At 42.6% G+C, this 27,324-nt stretch overlaps 1 protein-coding gene across 1 annotated transcript; it reads left to right on the top strand.

The window, feature by feature from the left end:
* The first annotated feature begins 340 nt into the window (after positions 1-340).
* Positions 341-24,125, top strand: sntb1 (syntrophin, basic 1). The gene is made up of 8 exons (XM_040164346.2): positions 341-1,095; positions 9,385-9,646; positions 13,757-13,874; positions 14,028-14,117; positions 15,290-15,426; positions 16,201-16,397; positions 20,852-21,081; positions 22,015-24,125. The coding sequence occupies exons 1-8, from the start codon at positions 552-554 to the stop codon at positions 22,105-22,107; spliced, it is 1,671 nt and encodes a 556-aa protein (XP_040020280.1). The 5' UTR covers positions 341-551; the 3' UTR covers positions 22,108-24,125.
* Positions 24,126-27,324: the final 3,199 nt, after the last annotated feature.

Below are 27,324 nucleotides of genomic sequence, written 5' to 3'. Positions count from 1 at the left end.
TCTCGCTGGGAATTTGAGCGCAAAGCATTTTTGAGCATTTTTGAGCCTTAGATCCACAGGTGCACAGCAAGATGATGCGTAACACCCCCCCCCCCCCCAAAAAGAATAAATAACTTCAAAGTATATAATAGTTTAGTAGAACAGCATACGTAGTATTACTATTAGTAAGTTCATTCGATGAATTAATGGAAACACAATTTTTGTTTGGTCGTGCACGAACAGTCACGACTCAAACGATCGGAGGAAGCGATGAACACACCGGTGTGCGTGCGCGATCTGGAGACGCGATCGACTGACGCTTGAGAGGGGGGGAGGGTGGTGGGGGACGCAAACTCCACCCAGCGGATAGAGTCTTCGGCGGGCGGAGCGGCGGGCAGCTTGCGCCAAAGCGCTCATGGCTGGTTGGTCGGGGACGCATGACGAGTCCCGCTGAAAACTTCAGGAGGGACAAAGTCCAGCCGCGCTGCGGGGGAGACGGAGCGTGTGAAGAGGACACCCGGGAACAAAATCACGTGCATTTATTTTTATTTTTTTAAAGAAATGCTCCAAAAATGGCGGTGGTAATAACGACGGGAGTTCCAGGTGTCTCCGGAGTACAAAAAAGTGGATTCCTTGACGTTTTGGTGCGGGAGCGTTGGCACAAAGTTTTGGTCAACTTAAACGAGGAAGCGCTCACGCTGAGCTGCGAGGAGGAGGACTGCGGTCCGGACCGCGACAGCGTCACCCCCAACGGCGTCACCAACGGATCTTACCTGGACAACAACAACGCCAACTCCAACAACGGCCCCCACGCCGCGCGCACCGCCTTCACGGACCTCCCGGAGCGGGTGCCGGAGGCCATCGCCAACCGAAAGCGCTGCGTCAAGGTGACCAAGCAGGAGATCGGGGGGCTCGGGGTCAGCATCAAAGGTGGGAAGGAGAACAAGATGCCCATCCTCATCAGCAAGATATTCAAGGGACTCGCGGCGGACCAGACCCAGGCCCTGTACGTCGGGGACGCCATCCTGTCCGTGAACGGCGTGAACCTGCGGGACGCGACCCACGACGAGGCGGTGCAGGCGCTGAAACGGGCCGGGAAGGAGGTGACACTGGAAGGTGGGTAGGTCAGGCTGGACACACGGCCAGAGAGAGACAGACAGACAGACAGACATGTGGGAATACCGCATGCCTGAGACGACTCACTTCGTGGACACCCACGAGATAAGGCCGAGGAAGCCCACCTGTGAGTGTTTGTATCAATGCAGTTTTGCAAAAGATGACAGCGTTAGACCTCAGTTTAGCCACAGTGCTTCTATTTCCTGCCTTTTTGCAATGGAAACCAAATATTACCAGACTCACAGGTCAACCTTGTCATGCATCGGGACCCGGTCCTTCAGGGAGAGTTGGAAAAGGCTCTCATCCCTCGTGTGTTGTTTGATGCCGAGCATCTAGTAGGTTGTTGGTCCACAGCGCAAAAATCCGTTTTCTGTCCAGTTGATTGCGTTCACTTGGCGTTGCAGGTGCATATCACTCAGTGATTATAGGAAAGCAGCAGGGTTCTGAGTGCTGAAGCCTGGGATTGAAAACCGCTGCTGTTCTATGTGATTTACTTTCCTTTAAAGAGGAGTTACTGGTTAATATAAGGAGCAAAGAAATAAAGATTATTTTATGCATATCTCACTTCATCAAACTGTTTTCCCCGTCCAGGAAAGTCTAAATCTGTCCTTGTGAATAGTCTCCCAGGCCACAAAACTGAAGTTAAACTACTCTTCTCTGCATAATGTCTTCAATTTGCAGCCCCCCCGCCCGCCTAACCGTGTAGCCTACGTAGTGCAACTTTGCAGGCCGCCCTGGGTTTGTTCTCTAGTTCGGGGGAGCTGATTTCTCAGCCCTTTTGCCAAAAAACAACCGTTGAGACTTTGAAGGAAACAGTTATGCAACCAGAAGTGCCCCGGGAGAAATATGATAGCAACCCCCCCCCCCCCACACACACACACACACACACACACACACACACACAGAGGTGTGTAGAGGTACACTTACCTTCAACCTTCTTCATGTGAGCAGTGCAGCCGAGTCTGTGTTGTGCAGTTGTTGTTTTTAGACCAAAGTGGAAAAGAAAATTAGGCTGATTGCACAGTTGCTCGCTCACACACACACACACACACACACACACACACACACACACTCTCCCTTTTTTTCACACTTGTATACACACGTGAGAGCACGGTGACGGTACTTCCCAGGGGGACACAGGGGCTGTAGAGGAGAAATCAGGTCCCAGCTGAAAACTTAGCGAGATAAGAACCAAGGAGAGAAGGCATGGAGCAGGCATTAGAGACCCCGGTGTTTAAAGAGAGAGCTGGGAGGGGGGTCGGGGCTGAAATGGGAATTTAATGACAAAAGTGCTGTGAGGGAGAGAGATAGAACTAGATAGAACAGAAGGAGAGCTAACAAGGGAAGCTAAGAGGCTCATTTCAAAGATGACAGCGAGGGTTAATTTAAGAGTATAAGAGAGAATGAAATTCTCCTCAACTGCAATTTAAGAGAGATAATCTCCAATTATCAAAGCCGTGAAACATAAAAATAACGTGACAAAGTGCGTTTTTGAGGGGTTCAGAGACCTCTGAGGGTGGGAAACACGTTGGCCAACATGTAAAAAATGAGTCATCTGTTCCCTTTTTTTTAAGTCAACCTCTAAGATATGAAAGACCAAGAGTGTGTTACATGAGAAAGGAAATCAGGAGGAAACATGGGATTCGTTGTTAGGAGAGATGGTACACGTCTCATGGGAGGGATGTGTGTGTGTGCATGCAAGAGACTGTATGTGTTTGTGTTGTGTATTTTAACTGTAGTACCCCAAGCCATCTTGCAAACTCATTAGCAAGATGGAAAACAAATTCTGCTATAATAGGCAGTGACCACTCACTGCGGCCCCTCGAAAGCTGAGGGGATCACAGTTCGAGCCCCTCGTGTCAGAGAGCATCCACTTCGTTAAAGTGTCCCCCGAGCAAGACGCTGGCTCTTTGCTGGTTCTGTTCCATGGCTCAGCGTGCAATCCGACAAGTCCAAAGTGACTTTCCCAGTGGGGATCAGTCAGGGTTCTGCAGCTCCGCCACAAAGCTCCTAGCAACCACAGCCACAGAATTGGTTATTCCCAAGTAACCACTTCAACTACGATCTGATGTTATACAGTTACAGTTATACAGAATATCACTATTTTAAAGATTAAACAGTGGACTTGACATAATGATGTGTGCTAGTCCACCCGAAGCTCTGCCTGATCAGGTCACCTGCGGTCACATGGACAGCACAAAGCCGCTTTCGCTTTTCTGACTAGTCAAAAAGCCTGCTTTGAAAAGCAGCCATGTCACACTGTTCGGTAGGTGATTGTCTGGCAAATGGGCCTTTTTTTTTTTCACAGCAGACATTGTGACTTGTCACAATTGAAAAAAGCAGAGGTGTAGATAGTGAAAATAACAATGTCTGAAATCCATCTCGCTCCTTTTATTCCAGGATCCCGGCTCACTGTCACTCGCACTGGAAAAGCTACTAGTCAAGTAATAGCTGTGCTTTTCCCACAAGGACAAATATCTGCTGAGAACCGCCTATTGTCAATATAACCTGCCAGGGCGCGCACACCTCAGAACAGGTCAAACTAAATGCTTGCTAAATTGTCTCAAGAGACACTTTTATGATCTGACAATTTTTACACCTTTTCCAAACAGACTTTTTTTTTTGACCTGTTCATCCTAAGAACAGATTTGAACTTGATTTTGGACAACATTTGGACTTCTCTCTCAAAGAGGCACTGTTCTTAGTCATCAGATTCACGTGCCAACGGCTCAAAGATAATCTGTGAGATGCTGTGGATGGCAACATCAGGACACGCGTTCCCTTTACCTTCTGGTGGTAAACAACAAGTCCCTGGTGGAGGTATGAGAGCTTTACAAGGGTCAGACAAGAGGCGCTCATGCTACTCTTAATGTTCACAGCTGGGCCTCTTCCCTCGTTTCATTTTTCTTTCTTTTTTTTAATTTTTCAATTGTTGTTTTACACATTGATTATTGAGAATCCAGTCCAACCATGTAGGAGTTAAGTTTGTTTCCCCCTCAGCACAAAGAGCAATTTGATTTAAACCACAAACAAGATGAGAATTTCCTTTAGAGGATTGTATAGCTCAACTCTTTTGTGTTTATAATTAAAACTGGCTGGTCTCACTTATAAAAGATATTTCAATATTTAGATTACAATGTATTTTAGTGGCGGAAAAAGTAGCCCACACAAGGACAGTTCCCATCATTTAAAATAGATCATCTGCACACGGTGGCTATGTGGTGGCATGCTAAAAAGACACAACCCTCCAGAATCATGAGTATTGCTCATACTGCAACCCTACATGTGGATGAATCCAGAGGTACGGTTGCTAAGCTACTGTATGAGTACACAATTTTCCCAATCTGGCCGCAGTTCCTCATTACAAGAAAACTAAATCACAAATTCTTCAGTGCAGGCACACCGTCTCAACTGTTAGTCTTATTTGTAAATCAAGACGACTCCATAGAGCGTGAAACATAAATGAGGAAGTAAAAAGTCAGATAACAATGAAGAACATCTGGCAGACACAAAATGAGTCAGTGTCCTGTAAACTCCTCTGCTGATCCCCTAAGCTGTAGCTGTCATCTCCTCACATCTGGAGGGGTTTGTCTGTGAGTGTGTGCTGCTGTCCGCAGGGTGAGTAGCAACTCGTCTATATGCATGTGTGTAATCAAGTTTAGTCATCAGCGCTGTAGTCTGGTCTGATGCCAAGGTCGATACAGGTGGTTGAGTGTGCAAAATATGCACGTAAGAGAGCAGGCGATGGCGACGATGATAACAACCCCCTCATTAACGCTGGGACGAAGATGATAGATGGAATCATTCAGTCCTCTGTGAATGTTTGTACAGCCAAAACAAAACCTGAGTCACAGAGTCCAAAAAAAGTCCTTCTCCCTCTGGTGGTAAGCGTGCTGTTTTTCTTGCCAATATTTTGTCTGTTTTTGTCCTGGCTTTCTCGCTATTGTCGTCATAAAAGTAAACTCCAGGGTGGCTTAATACTTGACTTAAATTGAGAGTTTGAAAGACATTTCAGATTGTGAGCATAAAAACGACCCGTAATGAGGATTTGTTATTCAGCTTTTACAGACTTGTGTTGCATCGTCGTCGTCAGCAGCCTGCTGTTCGTACCCACATGTGTTCACACTTTCTGTGCTTGTGGTTTTGAGTAACCACTATGTGTTGCCAATTACAGAAACCATGTAACCTGCACTATACAGCTCTGTTGTTTAAAGATGGACGTTGATGAAGATAATGTATAGTGAAATCTCACTTTTTAATAGTTTTTATTGTATGACGACATGCTGTTTGCATCAGGGGTGTGTGTAGTTGCCACTGCGCATTTTGCTTCTGGCGAGTCAACGTTTATAGGAAATGCCTTAATAGAGTGGTTTAAAGGTTAAATATGACTCACTTAACGATTTTGAGGCCTGACGTCTTTTGAGACATGGAAAGTATCGCTGAGCCCTTTTGAGATTAAATGCACTAAATAAGCATAAACTGAGCCACTGTCTGGCTCATCACAGCACACATCACAACGGTCTACTGTGATATTTAACAACTATTTTCTCCTTAAATAGTAAGGTTATTGTTATATAGTAGATGGAGATGTCGCATCCTTTCTTTCTACTGTATTTGTATCTGCTTCACTTTTTGAAAACAGGCTCTTGATCACCACAATTTCTTCTGTCAACTGTGTGCAGAATTCACTTTTCTTCTCTCACTCAAATTTCCACATTCCCATAATCATTGCCATAGCTACTTCCAGAGTGATGATCAATACTTCATACACAAGACTTGTGACCTATTGATTAACTAAAATCCACAAGTTCCAAGATAGCGGGCCTTCTCATAATCTCTCAACCCTGCAGCTGTCCGTCTAATGACACATGGACCTCAGGGGAACCGTATTTCCGGAGTTTTGGTTTACCAGCAGAGATCTGGTCCCGTCCTCCCTTCTGCGCGTGCTGCTTATTGTTTACAGCCCAATTCGCAACTTGAGATGCGCGTTTGGAATCTGGAGTTCAGCGACAACGTGTACAACTGGATTGTTTAACAAGCAGCCAGTTTTCAAGCTAATTTTGACAGACGTGTTCCTCCAAATTCTAAACGTTGGATATCAAGTTCAGAGTTCAATGTCAGTTAGTAATTCTGCTTTTATAAAAATCGTGTACTTCAAATTCCTCCACCTCAGTTACTTTCCATTGTTCAGTTAAGGCAACATTTGAACTCTTGAAGATATTGGTCCAGATTTTACAGAAGGCCTTGATGGTGGATTTGTAAAGGCCTTTTGTGCCGCTGCGGTATCAAGCTACCTGCTGCCGACAAGGAGAATGAGCCTTCAAGGAGCCTTTTATCCTCTACTCTACTTCTTTGCCCCGTGCGGTTCTCCCTGCAGCTCCTACCAGCGATGAACCGACTTACTCCCCCTCAGGCCTAATGAGAGCAGGTTTCTTTTTCCTTTGGCAAAGTTTCTCACCAAATAAAAATTTGCAGCGAATAAAGTCCAATGACTTGGGAGCCCATTCAATACTGTGAAGGAACATTAAGTGGAAAAACATAGTGAGGCTGACGTAATAATTAAACCCTTGTGGTACAGAGTGTGTGTTCACTGTTAATGTGTGTGGTGGACATAACCGAACAGGGATGAAACTGAAATAAGGCAATGACGTTTAAATATGATGAGTGGAAGTGGCTTTTCTAATAGCTAGTTGGGCAGCCGGTCCCGGGTAAAGCATTTGCATCACGCCTCCCGAAACAGCCAGACATTGTTTCCAAATGAGGTGGAGAGTAGGAGTCATACTGAAAAAGATGTTCTCATGTGTGTCTTTGTTCGTGCTCTCACTTTGACTAAAGCACACGCCAGAAGAATGGAAACTAATATCAAACGGATGTGGGGGGGGCGCATTTTGATTTTCTTATCTTGCGATTGAGGTTGTTGTGCAGAGGGGGCCGTGTTGGTGCTGAAATGAAAGCGAAACACATCCCAGCGGAGTGCACACACACATTCATACACGGTAACGGTCACATGGGCTCCATTTGTTTTCCCCTTCCCTGGTTACAGCTCTATTCCCGGGCACGGTGGCGCTGGCCCATGAGTGCATGTATTTCCTCCAGACGTCCATCGTAAATGAATCACCCACTTGACATTATGTTTGCTTTAAAGGTGAATTACATTTGTTTTAATTAAGTTGAGAAAGTGCAATGTAAATAACCAGGCTGAGCTGTTAGGACACATCATTTGTTTTATCTTTTGTGTTAAAGTAAAAATAATTTTTCATCATACATACATCTATTACTCATATAATAAAGTTTAACAGCAAATTGTCCAAAATCCAAACAAATTCTATTTACAATGATAGAAAGCAGAAAAAGCCCAACGTTTTACACCCGAAAAAGAGTTTGTGGCTTTTTTGTTTGATAAATGAATTTAACGTCTCAATTCTAATCCAAAGACTTGCTTCAGTGCTAAAATGAAAGAGCGCATTTGTTAACAGCAGTCTAATGAAATGCTGTGTGTGTGTGTGTGTGTGTGTGTGTGTGTGTGTGTGTGTGTGTGTGTGTGTGTGTGTGTCATTTCCAAAGCCCAGCAGACAAGCACACCGACAATGAGGCGGACATTGTGCGTTAGCATGTGGATCTAATTCCTACATTTTGAAAATTTTAAATCTTAAATTTGCAGACCTTGTCGCGTCCTCCTCATCTAAAACCAAATCCGACATGTGCCTTTTGTTTCACTTCAGTCTCATCAGCGCGCGTGGAGCATCCCCACACAAGGTTGAATTCATCCAACTGCCGTAGGTTCAGTCTTTCAGTACATCGAATTTACTTGTATTGTATCTTGTTATGATACAACAATTTTAACAAAAGTATTTTTCAGTTCCATAATCTGATTAGACTGTGTGGGTTATTCTGCTGTGTAATTGCATCACGTCGTCACCGCGGGTCCATTGAGGACACCGTCGCACCGTCTCCTCACGCGTCAGCCTGTCGTCGCTCCTCCTCCAGGTCGGCAGTTAGTCTCGTTTCACAGCCTCGCAGGCACCGCGGTGCTTCTTACCAAAATAGTTCACTTTGCTGGATTACAAATGCCACCAGCCATATGCCAATTATAAGCGGCACGTACAGTACGATATGCCAATTAAACATCCAGGGCATACCAGGAACATTCAGGGCAAAGAAAGCGTACTGGGCGCCCATTTTATATCTGCTCATTTCTGTTCTTCGCTGAAACATGCGTCCTGTCTTCTCTTCTCTCCTTCTCAAAAATCTGAAAAACACGGGCGAGTTGAAGGGGCATTCCAGCCTCCAGTGAATGAGTTTTTTGACCGCCCCCCCCCCCCCCCCCCCCATTAATCTCTATGTTTAAGTTTGGTGCATACATCGTCACTGACCTATCAGGGAGTATTGGCGGCTTTGGAGGAACAGCAGGTGTGAATCATCGGTTCAGTTACCGGCATGCATACATAACACCTGAGTCTGCTTTGGCTATCAGCAATTCAACATTTGCTGTTATCATTTCAAATTGACAGCAGAGAGGGCCAACTGTGTCAGCTCATTTGGAGGTAATTCTTTGTCCAACTGAGCTTCCCGCTGTCCGTGCAACAAGGAAGAACCGGTCTTATTTGCATGGTAGAATAACAAGTTTCACACCAATTTATTTTGATATTCAAAATATGGATCTAGATCTACTTTGAAGAAATTCCACCCTTTTATGCAAACCTGAACAAGCCATGGAACAGTTTCATTATAGACAGACAGACAGTTCCTAGACAACTTTTTAGTTTTAGCATAATTTATGCACAGAGATGCTGCTAAGTTTTCTTTCTATCTGATGCCTCGTGACATTCTTTAAAACTTGAACAATCCAATGTCTTCTATCCAAACCTTGGTATCCTGTAAACACATCCAGCAAACACATCCTGTTTCTGATGCGGTCTTCAATGGTGTGGGCCTGATATAACAAACAGGGTCCACCTGAAACCATGAATAAATATTTCCAACGTGCAGGAAGTTCTTCTCTGACTTGAAATACCAATGCCTAAAGACTTCAGGGTGTAATTCAAGTAAAGCTGAATTCTGTAGACCTTTAAGCATCTTTTGGGTAATTGTGTTATAGTGTAGTGCCTCGGAAAACCGGGATGCTTTTTTTAACCTTTTTTTTAACATTTTGAGATGAATTCCCCACTTTGACCAAAACTATCTCCACAGCATTTAAATCTCTGAAAGTTCTACTTCAGTTCCCTAGTTGAACCGTCTGTACCATATCTCACTGTTCACTGTAAATGTCTCCGTTCCTTTCCCGCCCAGTGAAGTACATGCGCGAGGCCACGCCGTACGTCAAAAAAGGCTCCCCAGTGTCAGAGATCGGCTGGGAAACGCCACCTCCCGAGTCTCCTCGCCTCGGCAGCCCGACCGTCCTCTCCTCTCCCACCTCCTTCTCCTTCTCCCCATCGGACTCTCCGAGCTCTCCCTCCATGCCCTCTCTGTCCCTCCAGGGCGACAGGAGGTGCATACCACTCAAGATGTGCTGTGTAACCCGAGCCTTGACCACACCAGACCCCGAGAACCGGTAAGTGAAACACACACACACACACCATTGAAAATGCCTGCGTCCTCATTCTTGGGCTGAAGGCAGTTCCCTGTGGATTCTGCCATTTTGTCCGATACACTAACTAGTGACTGATAGTTTAATTCACGCAGTTCAGCAATCCACCTCACGTGTCTTCATGGCAACCAAAGTGCTGGGAGCTAAAGACAGAAAGTTGGTACTTATTGACGGATGGACTAACTAGTTGTTCATTATGGGATTTTTATGGGTGTTTCTATGGGATTTAAATACAATATTTAAATTTATTCCTAGTCTTCTCCTCAAAGTCTTACTTGAATAAAAAAATATCTATGCTAAGAAATCAGTATATATACCCTCGGTGTATCCATTGCTTTGCTTCAATATTGTCTCTCGCAAAAGATCCAAAGCTCAACTTCCAAACCCCAAAAGATGATTACCTTAATGAAGCAAAGGTTATTCAATCCCTCCGTGCTCCTTTTCTTTACAGTGTGACAGAGAAAGAATATCACGGTCTGCAGCCGCCTTCTGCTATCATGAAGGGATTACCTAATACTCTTGTCTCGGTGTTCTGTCTTCTTCAAGACATTTGAAGCAGAACTTTGATATTTCAGTGAGTCAGCGGGGGGGTTTGTTCTGTTATGAGGTGTCGTCGAGTTAATTGGTTAGTCATATGACAAAGGCCCAATCAAACAGCATGGGGGCAGAAAAAGATTTCCTGTTTAAACATCTTTGGTGTCAGTCTGTGTGCGCTTTTTGTCCCTGTGTTCTCTCCCTCTGCTTCTCTCTTTGTACAATGTGGCTTGTCTTTTTGTTTGTTGTGCCACTCTTTCCTACTTGTTTCTGTTTTTCCGTGCCTTCTGTCTTCTAGTTGCCATCTCCTTTCTTGACTTGGCTGATCTATCTGTCTTTCTCCGTTATGTGTAATCAATTCTCTCCTTCTATCTCCCTGCACTTTGCAAGGTATTGGCTCTCTTGATTTATTTTCCTTTTTCTGGCTCGACAGCTCTCAGTGTTTTTCCATCGTCCCAAAACCCTCCATTCAAATGTATGATTTTAAAAATATAAGACCGTTAAATCTCACTGAACTTCAAAGCCTCAGACAATTTGAGGCATTATTAAGGTCAAGCCCCAGCAGTGAGCGGTGACTTTCCTCTGTCTGTATAGACGTTGTTAGGCAGCTCAACGCTGCCACTGTAAAATGTCAAAGCGAACGCCCACAAGCAATCAATAAAAAAGTCCCAGTAAATTAAATGAAAAATTAGATCACCTTCTACTGATATGTAATAATATGTGTATTACTTTTCTTCTTTTAGGTACATTTCCGTAAGGAAATGTAGTTGTCATTCCTTTGTCTTTGTCCTGCAGCAGCATATGAGCACTATTGTGACTCTTTCAGAGATTTACGCTTCAAAATGTTTTAAATGCTGCGAATGCGAATAATCGATGGAATGAATGAGCAGGTCCAGCGGCTGCTGCTGCTAGCTGCTGCTAGCTGCTTCTCCTCTCTTCCAACCTTTCTGCTAAGCTAGGCTAATTGTCAACCCGATCTCCACACAGACATGACACCAGTATTGTTGTGTAATAATTCTGAAAAGAGTTGTATTCCTCAAAATGTCTCCTTACTTCTTTTGAGCTTTTGAAACTGGCCGTGACGTGAATCAAGGTCAGGAAGTAAAGGAGGACAATTTGTGCACAACTTGTACATATCCCGGGTTATGTATTTAACTTTTTAAGAGCACAATGGAGTTGAACATTGACTCTGTTGGTCATAAGTTTGACTTTATTGGTCAGCCAGTTGGACGAGGATTCGGGGTCAGTGACAAGATACACAGATAACACTGTTTTGTTAAAGCTCGATAAATTTACTTTGACCAGGTTGATGTTTTGCATGAAGGTCCTTTCTTATCCTAACAGCCAGGGCAAATCCCCCTTGACTCACCAGTAAATGTTGATTAAATGTTTAAATGGGGGGGAAACCAGGGTGAAATCTGCTTTATTTTTTTCTAAATCCATGAAACTTTGAATGTGGTATTTCATCAGATAAAGATGCATGACGATACAAAATCCCATTCTGTTTTTCTTATTTTGGGTTCAGAGATAAAATGGTTTAAAAGGCTTTATATTAAGTGACAGAGAAGTCTGGGTTATCTTTTTTTATACCAGACTGCATTCCTCTGAGGGTTTCTCTCTTTATTTCAGCAGATGCTGTTTAAACTGTGTATAAGCTTGAAAGCACAGACAAGAGGGAAGGATATGGTAAAAGGCAGAGCACGTAAATTCATGAAAAGAGATGATATAAGACAAGGAAAGTAAAAATGAGGGGGGGAAAAGTACGTACGGAAAATAAAATACTTGATAGACCTTTTCTTTTAAACATTAATATTCTGATTACATTTTCCTCACCTTACTGTAACATACACACCGTACTAGGGTTATATACTATAGCTTTATGTGACAGACTAATTAAAACAAATTACACTATTACCCTTATTCACTGTGGAATAATATGTTATAAGAAGGTGTGTAGATACAGCATTAGAAAAAGAGATGAGTGAAGCAGAAGAGGGAAAGAAATTGAGAAAGACAGAGATGAGCGAAATATGAGAAAAAGCAGAATGATTCAAGAGAGACACGAGAAGAAAGGAAATTAGCTCTTAAAATGGATGAGATGGGTCTCATCTTTTTTCTTCTTTCACAATTAATCCGTGTGATTACTGAGACAACATACTAGAAAACCCTTCAGTGTTAATGTAGGAGACTTCAATATTCACAAGAATGGCCGTGTAAAGTGAGGAAATAACGTTCGCATTCTAGTTCTACTGATCTCTTAAGCTTTCTCTAGTATCATTGGTTTAAAGCAGGATACCTGTTTATGTTCCATATCTTATTTCATGATATACCTCAACATCCTGCACTTCAACCAGCCAAGAGGAAGTTCAACTGTTCAACATGCAGCATGTATCCACATTGCATCAGGTCATTTTCAGGCTTTAACAGCAGCTTGTTGTGTTGTATTTTGTAACAATATTTTAACAGCATTATAACTTCATATAGTATAATGTAATATAATACAGTAATAATGTTTATAGTCATTAAACATTTCCTCCATGCAACTGGTGTGTGTGCAGATGGAGTACATTTTGTCATGTTTATTTACATGACATGTCATTTAACAATACAATTACTGCGTAAATCACATCTATATGCTGGAACAGACCTACAGTACTGAGCTTGAATACATATTTGCCATTTATTGTGCCCTGTGTGAACAACTGTCCTTTCATTAAGTGAGACATTGGTCTTCTACAGGCAGCATTTCTAGTTTTAACCCAAGAGAAACACCTGCAGCTGATCTGGGTCCACCGTGTGCTGTATGAACAAGGAAAGCTGCAAAGAAAGCATGTTTGCAGAGGTGGAGTCACACTGGTTTTTGAGTAGTTTTATATTTTAAACCACAGGGAGCACCCGGACAGTGGAGTGCAGTGTGAATAGAGATGTTAGATAGATTCAGACTAGGTGGTAAACTCCAAATCCCAGCATGAGGCCGGCACCGGAGAGTCGCTTTGTCCTCCTTTGCTTAACAGAGATGAACACTATCTGTATTGATGCTACAATGTACACTGCTTTATGCACCGTACAGGCGGCAATGCGCATCTTTTCATAATCCATATTCACTGAGCACACAATCAAAGAGCAGTTCCATGAGATAGAGACGCATCTTGCAGTCTGGAGGCCAGAAATACTCCCATATGATTCAAGGAGATTAGCTATGGAAATGTAGACAGCGCTGTCATATGGCCCACAGAGGAAGCATGAGAAATGCCTGTTTTATCATTTAAATTTACTTGAATACACTAAAATTTCAATGCACTTCATTCCATTGTTGTGACTGAGTGCCCATTTTCGAATGTATGAGACAAACAAGCAGCTATTGAAGCTGCGGCCTAAATGGATTGCATTTGGTTTCTAAAATTAAGTCCAATCGGGTCTGACTGATAAGATATTATAAAAGGGAATTTATTCATCAGGGGATGTAAATAAAAGACTTAGAACCCGTTTGAACGAACACAGAAAGGTTAAATCTGTAACTTTTCTTATCTTCACCTCCAGACAACTGGAGCTGCACTCCCCTGACGCCAGACACACCGTGGTGCTGAGATGCCCGGACCAACCGTCCGCCCTGTCCTGGTTCTCTGCCATGCATTCTGTCACTTCCAAACTGGCAAAGGTCTGAGTTCACTGATTTTTACCAGTAGTTCTCATATATTGTCATCGTCACCATTCTAATGAGGTAGTTTCCAAGATACTCTACTGTGGCCGTGATTTGGCTCCTCAGAGCTGCTTTGAATTTAATGTGCCCTGAATCCTCATCCCACCCCAGCGGGCACTATCAGAGGTCATCCACAGCACAGCCAGGACGGATGTAGCTGGCAGCAGAGAGATACGGCACCTGGGATGGCTGGCAGGGAAGGTAGGGTGTGTGTGTGTGTGTGTGTGTGTGTTCGATGCCCGTTCTTCTAGATTTTTCACATTTTAATGCAGTCAATTTTGTCATATTACATTTTAGTGACTCTAGCATGTAGGTCTATATTTTACATTGCAAAAGGTTGGACGTTTTTTGAAAGTGAGAAATATCTACGAGATACCTGTGTTTGCATTTATATTTTTGGCATCACTGTACACACTTGTGCAGACGTCTTTGAAATTCATAAGCAGATAGAGCTTCACTCTCTCCTCCACACAAAGGCAGCATTACCACTGCAAACATATCCACACCAACACACACAGAAACACGCATGCATCTATAATTTAGTCCTCATGAATTTGCCGATATTTGATCCTTAAAATGCTGCACAATACTGTTACTTAGCAACGTTCTCATTATGTTAAAAAGCTGACCCATGACCCTTTAAATCCCACAATATGGTTGGCTAAGGCAGAAGATGAAAGAGCAGTTTAGGATTCCATGGCTGGGCTGCAGATAAGCGCTCATAACGAGAATAGTCATGGAACATTGTGAAATGAAACACGGGGCTGCGTGTGTGGTCTAAGTTAAGAGATTAACAGTGTGTGTTCTGAAGGGTAAAGCAGTTCGATTTAGGGGGGATTGGTAGGCGTGGGGGCAGAGCAAAGAACAGAAAGATCACCTGCACACCAGCCACCTTTTTATTTATAGCTAATTCTCCTAACAACCGTTGATATTAAGAATGAAATACCTGCTTTAATCTAAAAAATTCTGTATTTGTCACAAATTTGAGAAGCCATTGGAACATAAAATCCCGTGGCATCCAAATAATTGAGGTTGTGCTTGATTCAAATTCAACATAAGTAGCCTTGTTCAGCTCTACAAAGATCTGCCAATATATATTTTATAAATTAATGGTAAATACTGTTCTGGGCTGCTGCAGACTCGATAACCATTTTTAAGGTTATTACCGTAGTTAGTACCTTACTAATAAGTGCACAGTAATTAATGCACTTAATAGTGTAATACTCCCGATAATAGATTCAGCCTTTTTGTTTAAATGTTATTCAACTAAATACAGTACATCCCCAACGACCCTGCACTGGATGAGCAAATATACACACTGGAGAGATGACGGATACAATCTTTGTCTCATGGTTCATGGGTTTGTGCTGCAGACGGAGAGTGAGAAGCAATGCTGGAAGCCGGTGCTGGTGGTGGTGACAGAGAAAGACCTACTGCTGTATGAGAGTCTACCACGAGGCAAGGAGGCATGGCAGAGCCCCGCACACCAGTATCCACTTTTAGCAACCCGGTACGTCCACCCCTCATTTCTACAGATTTCGTTACAATGCTAACCTACGATGTTGAATATTAAGCACAACAAGAGTGAGTCTACAGCCACGCAAGCGGCAATTGTCCAGAGGGAAGTGAAGTGAACTTTTAATGGGTAACTTCCACAAAAGCCTGGACGCAGAGTAAACAAATATGAGAGCAGTAGCATGGAAAACCGCAAAATGTCGCGTGGCAATGAGTTTGACAAAATGATCACGAGTTAGACTACAATCACAGGCCGCGGTCGCCCTCTCTCACTCCCTGTTGCGCTCCAACAAGCTTCACCTAACCTCCACGTCGCACAACTCCGTACACGATGATGAGTTACAATCAATGTAACACCTTACCAGTTGTCCTCCGTTTCAAAGTCCAACAGCACTGTTTAGCTTTACGCGTGCTAACATCAGCCTACGACTGGTGGCCAAAGTTCCACGACTCACTTCCAGTAGTACCTACAGCCAGTCATCCTGTTACATTTTGACACACATTTACGTTATTTGTAAAAAGATAGTTTAAAAGTAGGCACAATGCGCTGGGTGGAATAATAAAATTCTTACTCAATGCTGCCACTTTGTGACCAGATTGCGCAATATCATGTGACCGTGGCGGCACTTAAAGAATGTTTCACCAAAACATACATCAATATCATTGAAAGAAATTTGAGAACTGTATTCTACCGAAATGGAAAATAACATAAGGACGAAAATGCCTTCTTCCTTCATTACACCAGATGATAGTTTATGTGTTCCTCCAGTTTGGTCCACTCGGGGTCTGAGCGGGGGTCGCCACACTCTGGCACAGAGCTGCTCTTTGCCACTCGGACTGGGACGCGACTCGGCATCGAGACTCATCTGTTCCGGGCGGAGACCGCCAAGGATCTGTCCCTGTGGACCAGACAACTAGTCAACGGATGTCACGCATCAGCTGAGATGATCAAAGAAGTCACGACAAGTGAGTGCCAAAATGCAAGACATGAACATTTAGTTAGAGGTAACTCAAAGTACCGTTTAGACCTTTTAAAATGGATAAATTGGGTTTAAATGCGGTAAATAGTAAATACACAAAAGTGGGGCACAGGTCTCTGTGATGCATCCTCAGACGTGTTCAGGCACGCGGCAACTGAACGGATCCACAGAGTCTCGCCTGCCTGAGGGCTCGCGAGCCTGAAACAAAGTCAGCAAATCCAGTACATGAAGCAAAATGTAAACACAGACTAAAAGTCCACCCATATAGTGAAATGCTGTGATATCGTTTGACAGCCATATGGAAGATGTGGACAAAGCATTTGCTATTTATAGAAAGGAATGCTGTGTGTGCGTGTGCGTGTGCGTGCGCGTGCGGTTGCCATTGGCCTTGGGCCAACCAGGGAAATCCAAAAGAATACCCCCCCTCTTTGCCTCCCCTCCTTTCAAAGAACAAAATGTCCTGGGAACTCCTTCTCCCCTGGGTCCCCCTCCTCTCTGGGTCTATGAACGCTGTGCCAAATTAAGTTTTCACTTCAGACTCATTTATGAAACTGCTTGTTTCCAGCAGCAAATGATACAAGACCTCAACACCACACCCTTGTTATCAGCGTTGTTTATGCCTCAACAAATTCTCCCTAAATTCTCCGCTAGGATTCACAGAGCAACAGATACAGTTAAGGGCCCTGCACACCCACAAGGATGATTTCACCTATTTAGGATGACATGGCTCTTCACAGGAGTGTGTTTTGGATTGTGCACTGTTTGATTAACATCTCCCCTCTTCACCTACACTGACCGCATGTAGCTCTCTGCCCATGCTGGCTAAAGAGAAAACAACCCCTGCCTCCGGACTGCCATTACCCGATTTACTGCCGGTACAATTGGGTGAAAATATTTATTTGCTGAAATGTAGAAGGAAAATACAGGTTGTAGAAAAGAGAATGGCTTTTAAATCTTTATTTTTCTCCATTGAATTTCTGTCTGAAATGGATCCCATAACTTCTCTGAAACAGATTGATGTTCCCGCGAAGCCTTCGCTTTCTTGTTCTGCAAGAAGAAAAGTAATTTACACTTTCGCGAGAAGGAGTGTGAGGATACATACAAAGTGCACTCGCTCATTTCTCAGCAGCTGCCACCTGAGGAGTCGTCGCGCTGACCTTGTCAGCTTTTCATCTGCTACATTCTGATAAATCATTGTGATGGTTTATCCACTGTCAAGGCCAGAGAGATTAACTCTCAATCACTTGATGAGCAGAGTGACTTTAAAGAAGAAATTAATTTGTTCGGCCGAAACATTTAATTTCGCAGGCACTTGGCCAGCGGTCATTCTGTTATTATGTCCAAGGTGACTTTTAAAACTTTTACAGGTTACATGGGTATTCTGATAAATTAGCAGGGTAAGGCACTGCCTGTCATGTAGTTCTATTGCTGGTTTTCACTGGCGTCTTAATCAACCCACGAGGAATCAACAGTATCGTCAGCATCAAAATCCAGCAGAAGGTTTGTCCAGTTGTCATGGTGTCGCAGATTTTAACACTTTTAAGAACAGTTTGCATTTTGCAGACTCTAATTTGCTTTCCAGCAGAGAATTAGATGAGCGGATAGGTGCCGCTTTCACGTCTCCACGCTAAATATCAAGCTACATCCAGCTGTCGGGCACCTTTCCTTCTCTCTCAATAAAGACTGGAAACAGAAAGAAACTGCTGCATCCAAAAGTAACTAAATCTGCCTTCCTAAAGCTCCCCAATTATGTGGACCCAGCGCGCTCTGTGTCTCTGCGTTATCATTTACTGTCCCTCTTCTCCACTCACAAGAAAGGCTTTTCTTTCAGGCTGAAAAGCCCCCGTGTGTGCGTTTGTGCGAGTGTTTGTGTGTTTTGATGGGAAACCCTGCATGCCTCAAGGATCAAGGCTCTCGGGTTAAAGAGTAGAGTTTCATGTCTAATTCTCACTCCTGAACACACCAACACACTAGAGACCAGGCGCTCTTTGCCCCATTTAAAACCGCTATACCATTCGGGAGACGTTTTATCCTGTCGGATTGTTTGTACATCATTAGAATAATGTTACACATTATGACGCTTATTTTTCATCATGAATGGGATGTCTTCAGGGTTCTGGGGATATTACGGTTTATTAGTCTGTGTGTGTGTGTGTGTGTGTGTGTGTGTGTGTGTGTATGTGTGTGCCTCGTTTTTTCTATTTGAATCACAGTATCTACTGCTCTGCTTATGATGCACACAAAAGGTTTTTTTTTTAAGAATTTCCTACCAAAAGTGCCTTAATGTTTCCTACACCTAGAGGTGGCAGAGAGAGATGTGACAGACTTTGTTTGCATTAAATTAAAAGTCATCAGGGTATACACCTGAATTGTACTGTTTTGAATGTTTGGTTTAAGTTGACATTTTTGGAGATGTGAAATTTTATTGCTTGTAAATATATATTTTTATTCAACAGTTTTGGAGACAGAGAATAGAAATGGGGAAAAGCAGTCTGACATGCAGCAACTCTGGAATAAAACACGTTACTTTGCAGTAATATGGCACGCACAGTAAAATCGCGCTGCAATATGGTTATTATTGAAATTGTACTTTCATGTATATTGTATTGAACTACATTATACTGAGCAGCATTTCCAGTTTTTTAGCTTGGGTTTCTATCAAAATAAAACACATTTATATTAGAAAACACCTCTCAATAGTATACAGTCCTAAAGAAATCACCACCAACTATAACCTCAGTGCTGAGCATCCAATTTAATTAACATCTTTGACCGTGTCATGCAAACTGAGCATTATGGGCTTGTATATCAAACTCCCATAGTGTGCTGTGGGAATGACTCCTAAAAGCAGGTAATGTGTCAGCATTTGCGCAGAACCGAATGGGTCAAAACAAAAACAAAAAACTTCATTTAGCAAACATTTTTAAGGCTTGATTCCATCATTCTGCATTATAACCCAATCTGCTACTGTGCAGAATAAGTTACGGTCACAATGCTCTTCTTACCTTTCATAGTCTGCTGTGTGTGTGTTACTGTGTACATATTTGCCAACCTTGCTTTCATAATCACCTTCAGCTAAAGAGACAGGCGGTGGGGGGGAGGGGTATATAGGTGTGTATAGTGCGATTAGCGAGGTTTGACTGACAACTCTGTAAAGTAATCACAGCATCAGACAAGTGGACAAAAGAGACTCACACAAGCCACAGAGAGTGCATCTCCATGTCTCGTCCACATCGCGGCCAGATCACCAGCTTAGAGCCGTTTCACACACTCAGTCATATTTACACATACACACACACTCATCTGTGCTTGCAGCACACACACACACACACACATACATCCTGCTCAGGCTGTCAGCAAACAATGGAAAGATAACAACTCTTCTTGCCTCTTTGTCACACAAACACCGTACCTGATAGATTTGGGGGGGAAGGGGGAGGCGCTAAATGCAGCTAGATCACACTGTGTGGAGACGTGACCGGATTGTCTTTGAGAAAAGTGATACGTAAATCGTGAGAGTAAATTTCCACAAACGCTTTCAGCCGGACACATGCTGCGAAGAAGGCAAGACTAAGACGCTGAGCAGAAATGTTGTAGAGCTGAAGCGTTGCACAGTGCTTCAGCAAGTAGGTCAGCGCGGGAAGAAGAGACCAGTCCGTCACGTAAAATGTGGCGAATTGTGGTTAACCTGAGTCCGTTTTTGACAACATGTCAAAGCTCTCCAATATATTTTAATACAAAGGGCCTAAATCTACACCCAGATACCAGATCACAGAGCTAACAGAAAAAGTAAAGGCCCTCTGAACGGTAACTGCAAGGAAATACAAAGCATTTTCTATTTTCAATGGAATGAGTGAGACCGTAATAATAATAATAGTAGTCATAACAGGGCTGTCGATATTCACCATGTAGGTATTGGCTTTCAGTGGAGATGCATCATATGGCCTTAATGTTTCAAAATGCACTGCATGCTTTGAAGCAAACTTTGATTTAAAAGGAATAAAACAAGTAATTGATTTTTTTTTTTTTAACATGAACAGCTGAATGTCACTTGAATTAGCTGAAAAAGAGACTGTATCGATCTTTTCTTTTATATGGATAGTCAATTAAAGCATCTTGTACTAAAATCCAACCCAGTAACATACTAACACATTAATCACGCTGAATGTGGCTGCCAATACAAACTAACACTTACGTTATTTCATAACAGAACACGTGGAGATTGATTAACTTTGCCAAATCAATTTAAACATGTACTGCTACCAACTTTTTGCCTCTCATAGTAATGACTCATCCTATTTGGTATTTAGCGATTCCAAGACTCTTGCTTCTGTAATCCAAACATTATTGCTAAAAGGAAAAATGAGAGGATTTATCTAATGAACATCTTGTTAGCTAACAATAAAAAGTTACACCTATTGCATCTATTGAATGTTCCAGGTTGTCTATACCAGAGCCAGGAGTGCCGGCTGGTGATCCACTACGAACAGGGCTTCTCCGTACTGGCTGACCCCAAACTGGGAGACGGTGAAAATCGGGAGGAGAGAGGAGCTCACACACCCACCAGGCCTCAGGTGCTCCTCTCCTACCCCTACGAAAAGCTGAAGATGTCCTCGGATGACGGAGTTCGCATGCTCTTCCTCGACTTTGGAGGGGAGGAGGGGGAGATTGTGAGTGTTTTTGTTTTTAAAGCAATGTCTGGTCCAAAAGGAACTAATTTTGTTCATGTCAAAGACAAGTGATGTGAAATTGTGTACGGGGGAGAAAACGGGTAGAAACCCAGCATAGATCAGGCTGATTCGTCATTCCATTCAAACGGCCTGAATGTAGGGTTGTGTTTGCAAATCTGCCACAGGGTATATATATATATATATATATATATATGTATATATATATATATAATTATTACTTCTGTTTTTTGGTTGTTATCTTCCGTCCATATTTGACAATAGCGGTATTGATATTAATGATGAGCTCTTGTAGTTGTCATAATGCCACTAAGATTTATGCTAGAAAATAAAGTGAAACATCACTTAAGGCTTTCGGGATTAAAAAAATCAGAATATGATTAGATGAGATTCAATGTGCCGAACAACATTCCACATACAGCGCTGTATAAAACTTCTGTCAGATACACTCGTGTTTCACAGCTCAGATCCTGCTGGAAGGCAAACAAGCAAAGCAAAGAAATCTGAGCTTTGATTTGAAAACCCGCCGTTGGCAACATAAGATGAACAGATTTTGGTGTCTGTTGCGAGTCTCAACATGGTCTTACACAAGGCTTATAAAAAAGGCATTTACGGATGTGGTTTACAGCACATTTGCTCAACATTTGAAAGTAGAATCATCTGGGGGGGTTTCTTCCTTTTTTTTTGTAACATTTGGACTATTTATATACATTTTTCAGAGCAATTGACAGTTTGTCCCCTCAATACATATATTATAGACTTTTAACTTCATTAAGTGTTTTTTGTTTGCGAAACCTACAGCTTTTTTGTTTAAATTAACATTTTTAACCACGTGTTAACTACGACTGGGTTGTTAGTTCTGAATATAGTCTACTTTTTAAACTCTTTTTTTTTTTTTTTTCCTTCTTCTTCCAGCAACTGGACCTCCACTCTTGTCCGAAGCCGATAGTCTTCATCCTCCACTCCTTCCTCTCTGCTAAGATCTACCGTCTGGGTCTGGTGGCCTGAGCGCTCTAAAGGGACATTTTGGTTGTTTTGAGAAACGGAAATCACCACCTTGTTTCTCCAGCCCGCCTGCAGCAGCAGTTACTCCGGTCGAGTGCCCAAGCTGAGTTGAATGTAGCCTCTTTCTGGACCTCCCACTCAAAGTTAATGAGACACTGGAGAAACCAATCCAGGTAGGACTTGCTTAGAGTGAAATGGACTGTTTTTTTTTGTGGGGGGGGGATACGCCCTTCCTTTTAAGGGCCGCATGACTGAAGTGTTGACTGAAGAACCACAGAAGAAAACGTGGACTGGAGGGAGAAGGATGGTGTATGCAGGCAGATGGACACAGATTGGGCATTACTGTCACGTCCAGGATTAGAAGGACTGGACACTATTGAGATGAATTTCCTTTTAATTCAATCAAAATGTTATAGCAGACGGCCTTCCATTTACCAAATATATAATTTATTCACCATTAGCTCTAAAAGGACACTCTGCATTTCACTCTGTCATTTTTCTTCACCAAACACTTGACACACTGTGGAAAAACTTCAGGCATTTGTCTTTGTTAGCGTGCACTGATTGGTCTTGTTAGCGATGTCATCATTGAACCCGGTTGGCACAACGTGACGGCTGACTCAAATTCCAAATGTCCCTGTATTCTTTTGAGATGACCATGATGTACTTAAAGTGTTTCACTTCAAACGACTTCAGTTGTAGAAAAAAAAAATAAGCCATATAACATATGCATGAAAGTTTAAGACTAGAATAAAGATGTATACGTGTAATTTGCCCCCGATAGTTCCATAACCAAACAAGGAGGTAACGTGCAGAATACTCTGGTAAACACGTGTTTGCTCTTTTAGGAAAATAAGCCTTTTTCACTTTCTCACCAAGAGTTTGATGAGCTGCAGCCAGTTTATTAGCTTGGCTCTTCTTCCTGGACGGTGGGATTGAAAGCAGCTATAAACTGGTTAATCAGAAAGCTTTAGAGGTGCTAGCGGGTGGATTTTGTTACTTCCCCTTTGGACAGTGTTTGTTTCCAGCTACTGGCTATGGCCTTACAGTATATTTAATTGACGGACATGAGAGAGATATTTATCTTCTGATCTATTTCCCGAAATGTTAAGCTGTTCCTCAAAGGGTCTGCAGTCTTAATCCTTCCTCATTTATTTTAAAGTGGATTGAGATTAATTATATCTGATCAATCAAGTAGAATCTTTAAAATCTAAGGTCTTAATCTTCGCCATGAGTACTTAATCCAACGATGCCACGATATTCACATCAAGTATTATTTGTTTTTATTATAGCAGTAGAAACATGACAGGGGTCTTGAGTCCTGTTTAAATTCTGGAGCAGCAAGTACAGGATGTTAGGCAGCAGATTAAAATCTATACACTGACATAGCCGGCTGCTGGGTCTCTCCTAGTGCCTTGAGATGAAGATGACAAAGACGTTTCCATTTGAAAAGAACATACGGATTAAGGTCAAAGGATGGGTCAAGGGTTCCTTCTATGCCCACTTTTCCCATGGTTATGAGCACAAAAATACTCAAATAGCAGATATTCTGTGTCTACTCTCGTGTTCCTAATAAAGACACATTTCCAATGACCATATACACAAACACTTGCACTGTGAGCAATGATTTACACGCTGTAATTGCAGCACTCTCAAGAAGACACATCATCTGTTTTGTTGGTACTAAAATCACCGTAACACTTTTGTCCAGCCAGAATCGCAGCACTTACCGATGACCGCAAGTGAAGAGAAGCTCTTTGAGTGGAGGTTGCTTTGATATGTAGAATACTCCGATGCCTTTGGCAGCTACTTCACTGCCACTCAGAATGATGAAGCCTAGTTTTTAACTCTAACCTGTGCACATAAATCATGTATTTAACAAAAGCAATATGATGAGTTTGTTTTTATTGTCTTCACTTGATTTTTATCAATTTCTCATCAATAGCGAACACAAATCAAGAGAAGAAGTCTGGAAAATGTCGAAATTTCACACAAATCACATTAAAATGTAAATTCTAAAATGTGTTTTCCAACACTTGTTTTAGTAGTTATTGTGCTATTCCCGTCTTTTACTTTCATAATTGAAACAACACCCTGCTGCAAACACCTCAGTGCTGTATCTTGGGACAGTGAGGCTGAGACGTGGTGTAATAATTCACTGCGTATTAGTGGCAGTTTAGCTGATTTGGGAAGTGTTCTATTGATCTGCTCAGCGGGAAGAATGTGTGTGTCTTTGTGCAAAGAGCTTGAGAATAATTGAGTTGTAGGCAGCGCTCAACACAATCGTAACTCTTTGGCATTGTTTACTTGGCTCCTAGGTAATGAGCTGGCATCCTCTCCTCTTCACCACACACACACACGGATTAACCCATTCATGTCATTGAGGGAAAGGAGTTTAAACCTCAAACACACACAACAGATTGTTCACTAGTTGACATTTTTACTGGCAGAATTTCCCAATTTTTTTTTGAGTCTCTGTAGACTTGATAAGTCAGACTTGACGTCTGCAGAAATTATTGAGTCAAAAACACACATAACTCTCCAGGTCACCTTTCCCACTGGGACGGACAGAAAGCCGTGTTTGTGCCTTTCTCAAGACCTAAAAACACTCACAAGTGGACCAACAGTCACTGATGAAATTCCAACACACACACAAACACAACTGCACAAACATACACGCTCACTAATAGCCAGCTCTCTCATTGAGAGTTTTGGAGGGCTGTATTGACTTAGCCTGTCAGCTTTTCATTTTGAGGGGCTGGAAAGGAGCCAGATCAATTATCAATCAGACATGAAGTATGCGTGTGTGTGTGTGTGTGTGCGTGTGTTTTTGTGGTTGCGTGTGTTGTGTCTATGCGTATGTGTTAGCAAATGTGTCTAGAGTTGTGTTCAAATGAACAATAGAAACTTCTTTGAGTGACGTGCAGATACAGGCCGCTATGGTGTTTTGCCTGCGTGTCCTTTTGTATGAACAGCTGTTGTTTTTCTCTGCATACTTGTACTACTTTTGTGTGCAAGTCTGTTTATAAAAAAAAATGTGTAGGAGGGAGAGAACGGCGTGGACCAGCAAAAGGACGGGCAAAGCCAAAGCATGTCTAACTTAGAGTGAGCCTGAAATATTTAAGGTTACTTTGTTGGGAACCATGGTTCATTCCCTTATTTCAATGTTGTTGGGTTCAGAGGGGGGGCGAACAAAGAGCTACTGAAGGTTGGTAGGATGTGCTTCAGTTTGTGGGTGGCTCCTTGTTACTTTTCTTCTTTGGTGGGAAGCAGATTCAGAGGGCCTGATGCTCATTGAAGGACCTCCTCACTTAAAAATCCTGGAAGTCATCTGAAATATCAAACCAAAAGCTTTTCTCTCAATGAGATACACCCCATCAATCCCATGATGCTATTCATAGGATGGATCGGAATTGGCGTCCTTGGCGTCCTATTCCTTGACCTCTGTGGAAGGCATCACAGGGTCGGGGAAAGATGGTTAGGAGAATTCATGAGGAGTTAGGAAAAGAAATCTGCGGCATTTCTGGAATCCGACTCCAGTTTTACTAAGCTACGTAGTTATGATGCGACGGGAGACGTTGGTGTGTGACGCGGCGAAACTACAATTTCTCAGAAGATGGACAACAAAGAAGAGCATCTTAGATGCCTTTGTCCACGTGTTGTTACAGTGCTTTGTCATGCGGACAACATGAGACAACCAGGTTCAAAGTATTACAAAATAAATGAGTTATGCTGCTACTTGCATGGTTTGAGTTTCTCGGTCACGATCGTTATTTCTCGTGAATGGCCGAATGATACGTCACTATTTAAATATTGCCTAATGTATTGACATACTGTATGTGTGTCTTAAATGCATTCAACCTTCGCCTGACGATAATTGTGAATCAACTAGTTACTCGTAAAACGTCAGGTTCTACATCTTCTATTCCCCGGGCAGAAGGAAAGACTGGAGGTGTTCAAGGAGGCGATAGCTGCTGAAAAGGGACTCCTCCATTTTCCCTTCACAATTTAGTAAAAAAAAAAAAAAAAAAACTCCTTTCTGCCACCGAGATCCACCCCCAGAGCAAAAGGATTTGTCTTATTGGAGACATTCCATATTGCTTTTTATCTGAGGAGGCTTGAGGTATCTAATGTACATGAATTTTCTGACAAGAACAAAAAAGTGCCTTCTGCAAATGCTTCTTCCCTCGGGTGAAGAGGACATGCTGCTTGTGCTGATAAATTAGCCGGGCGACCAATTTGGGGTTTCAAATTGGGCTTCATCTGTACAGTCTCATTGTAGCGGTGTTCAGAATGAACATTAACATTACAGTATGGAATCTATATAATATCATAGATACAAGCCCATCACTCCACAGGAAGCTAGAAAACACACTTCGTCATTAAGCAAATAAGCTGATACAAGTTGATGTACAGGATAGCAATCTATTGGGAATTGTTGGGTCAAAAAAAACACACACAACTTGTCTCTGATTTTATACACATGAGGACATATAGACAATGGCACTGTTTGTAGGCACAGCAGGAGAAAGAAACTGGGTCATCACCTCATTCTTCTGTTCTTATCCATTGAAGTTCACACACACACACACACACACACACACACTGTCAAGACATGTGTGTGAGGGGAAGTCCCTGCCCTTCCATTTAACTAGCGCTGCACCTCAAGCTCTGTTGCTCTCAAAAACATCCACCCACACGCAACCTGTACACACACGTGGCCCAAAATCACGAAGCTACACTCACTGACTGTACACAACTTTCTCTCTCCCACACACACACACACACAGAAATACCAGTATCTGGGAACCTGACGACAAAAGAGGAGAGGGGTGAGGAAGGGTTTTGTGTGAGAGAGGAAGGAATGTTTTGGGATGCGACTGCCAAGTCCCTGCATGCACCCCTGAATGCACCCACATCTTTCCCTCTCACTCTTTGTCTCACTACCACGCACGTACACATGTTGTGTTGTACATGTGTGTATGTGCCTTGAATTCTAGCATGTGAATGGATCCCATTAGGATAGCAAGCTGTAGTAAAAAATAGTACCAACTCTGCAGCTCTGACCTGTTAGTTTAATCACCATGGCAACATTGTGTCATTACAAGATGATTTGGTCAGCTGATCAGGATTTCAGCTAACATAGAATAGCTTGTCTATTAGTTGAAGGAGATCAGGTTATTGATTAATTTTAAATTTAGGTTCATACACACACCCACA

The sequence above is a fragment of the Gasterosteus aculeatus genome, chromosome 20 (assembly GCF_964276395.1).
Source record: "Gasterosteus aculeatus chromosome 20, fGasAcu3.hap1.1, whole genome shotgun sequence".
Taxonomy (NCBI): Eukaryota; Metazoa; Chordata; class Actinopteri; order Perciformes; family Gasterosteidae; genus Gasterosteus; species Gasterosteus aculeatus.
Note: the sequence above shows the minus strand (reverse complement) of the source record. Positions and strands in the feature narration are given on the sequence as shown.

What these genes read in the sequence shown, in the direction of transcription:
- sntb1 (XM_040164346.2), top strand. Translation starts at nt 552, where the DNA reads ATGGCGGTGGTAATAACGACGGGAGTTCCAGGTGTCTCCGGAGTACAA. An exon ending in TGGGATGGCTGGCAGGGAAG is followed by an intron (nt 14,118 to 15,289) that starts GTAGGGTGTGTG and finishes TTTGTGCTGCAG; the next exon opens with ACGGAGAGTGAGAAGCAATG. An exon ending in GATCAAAGAAGTCACGACAA is followed by an intron (nt 16,398 to 20,851) that starts GTGAGTGCCAAA and finishes TGAATGTTCCAG; the next exon opens with GTTGTCTATACCAGAGCCAG.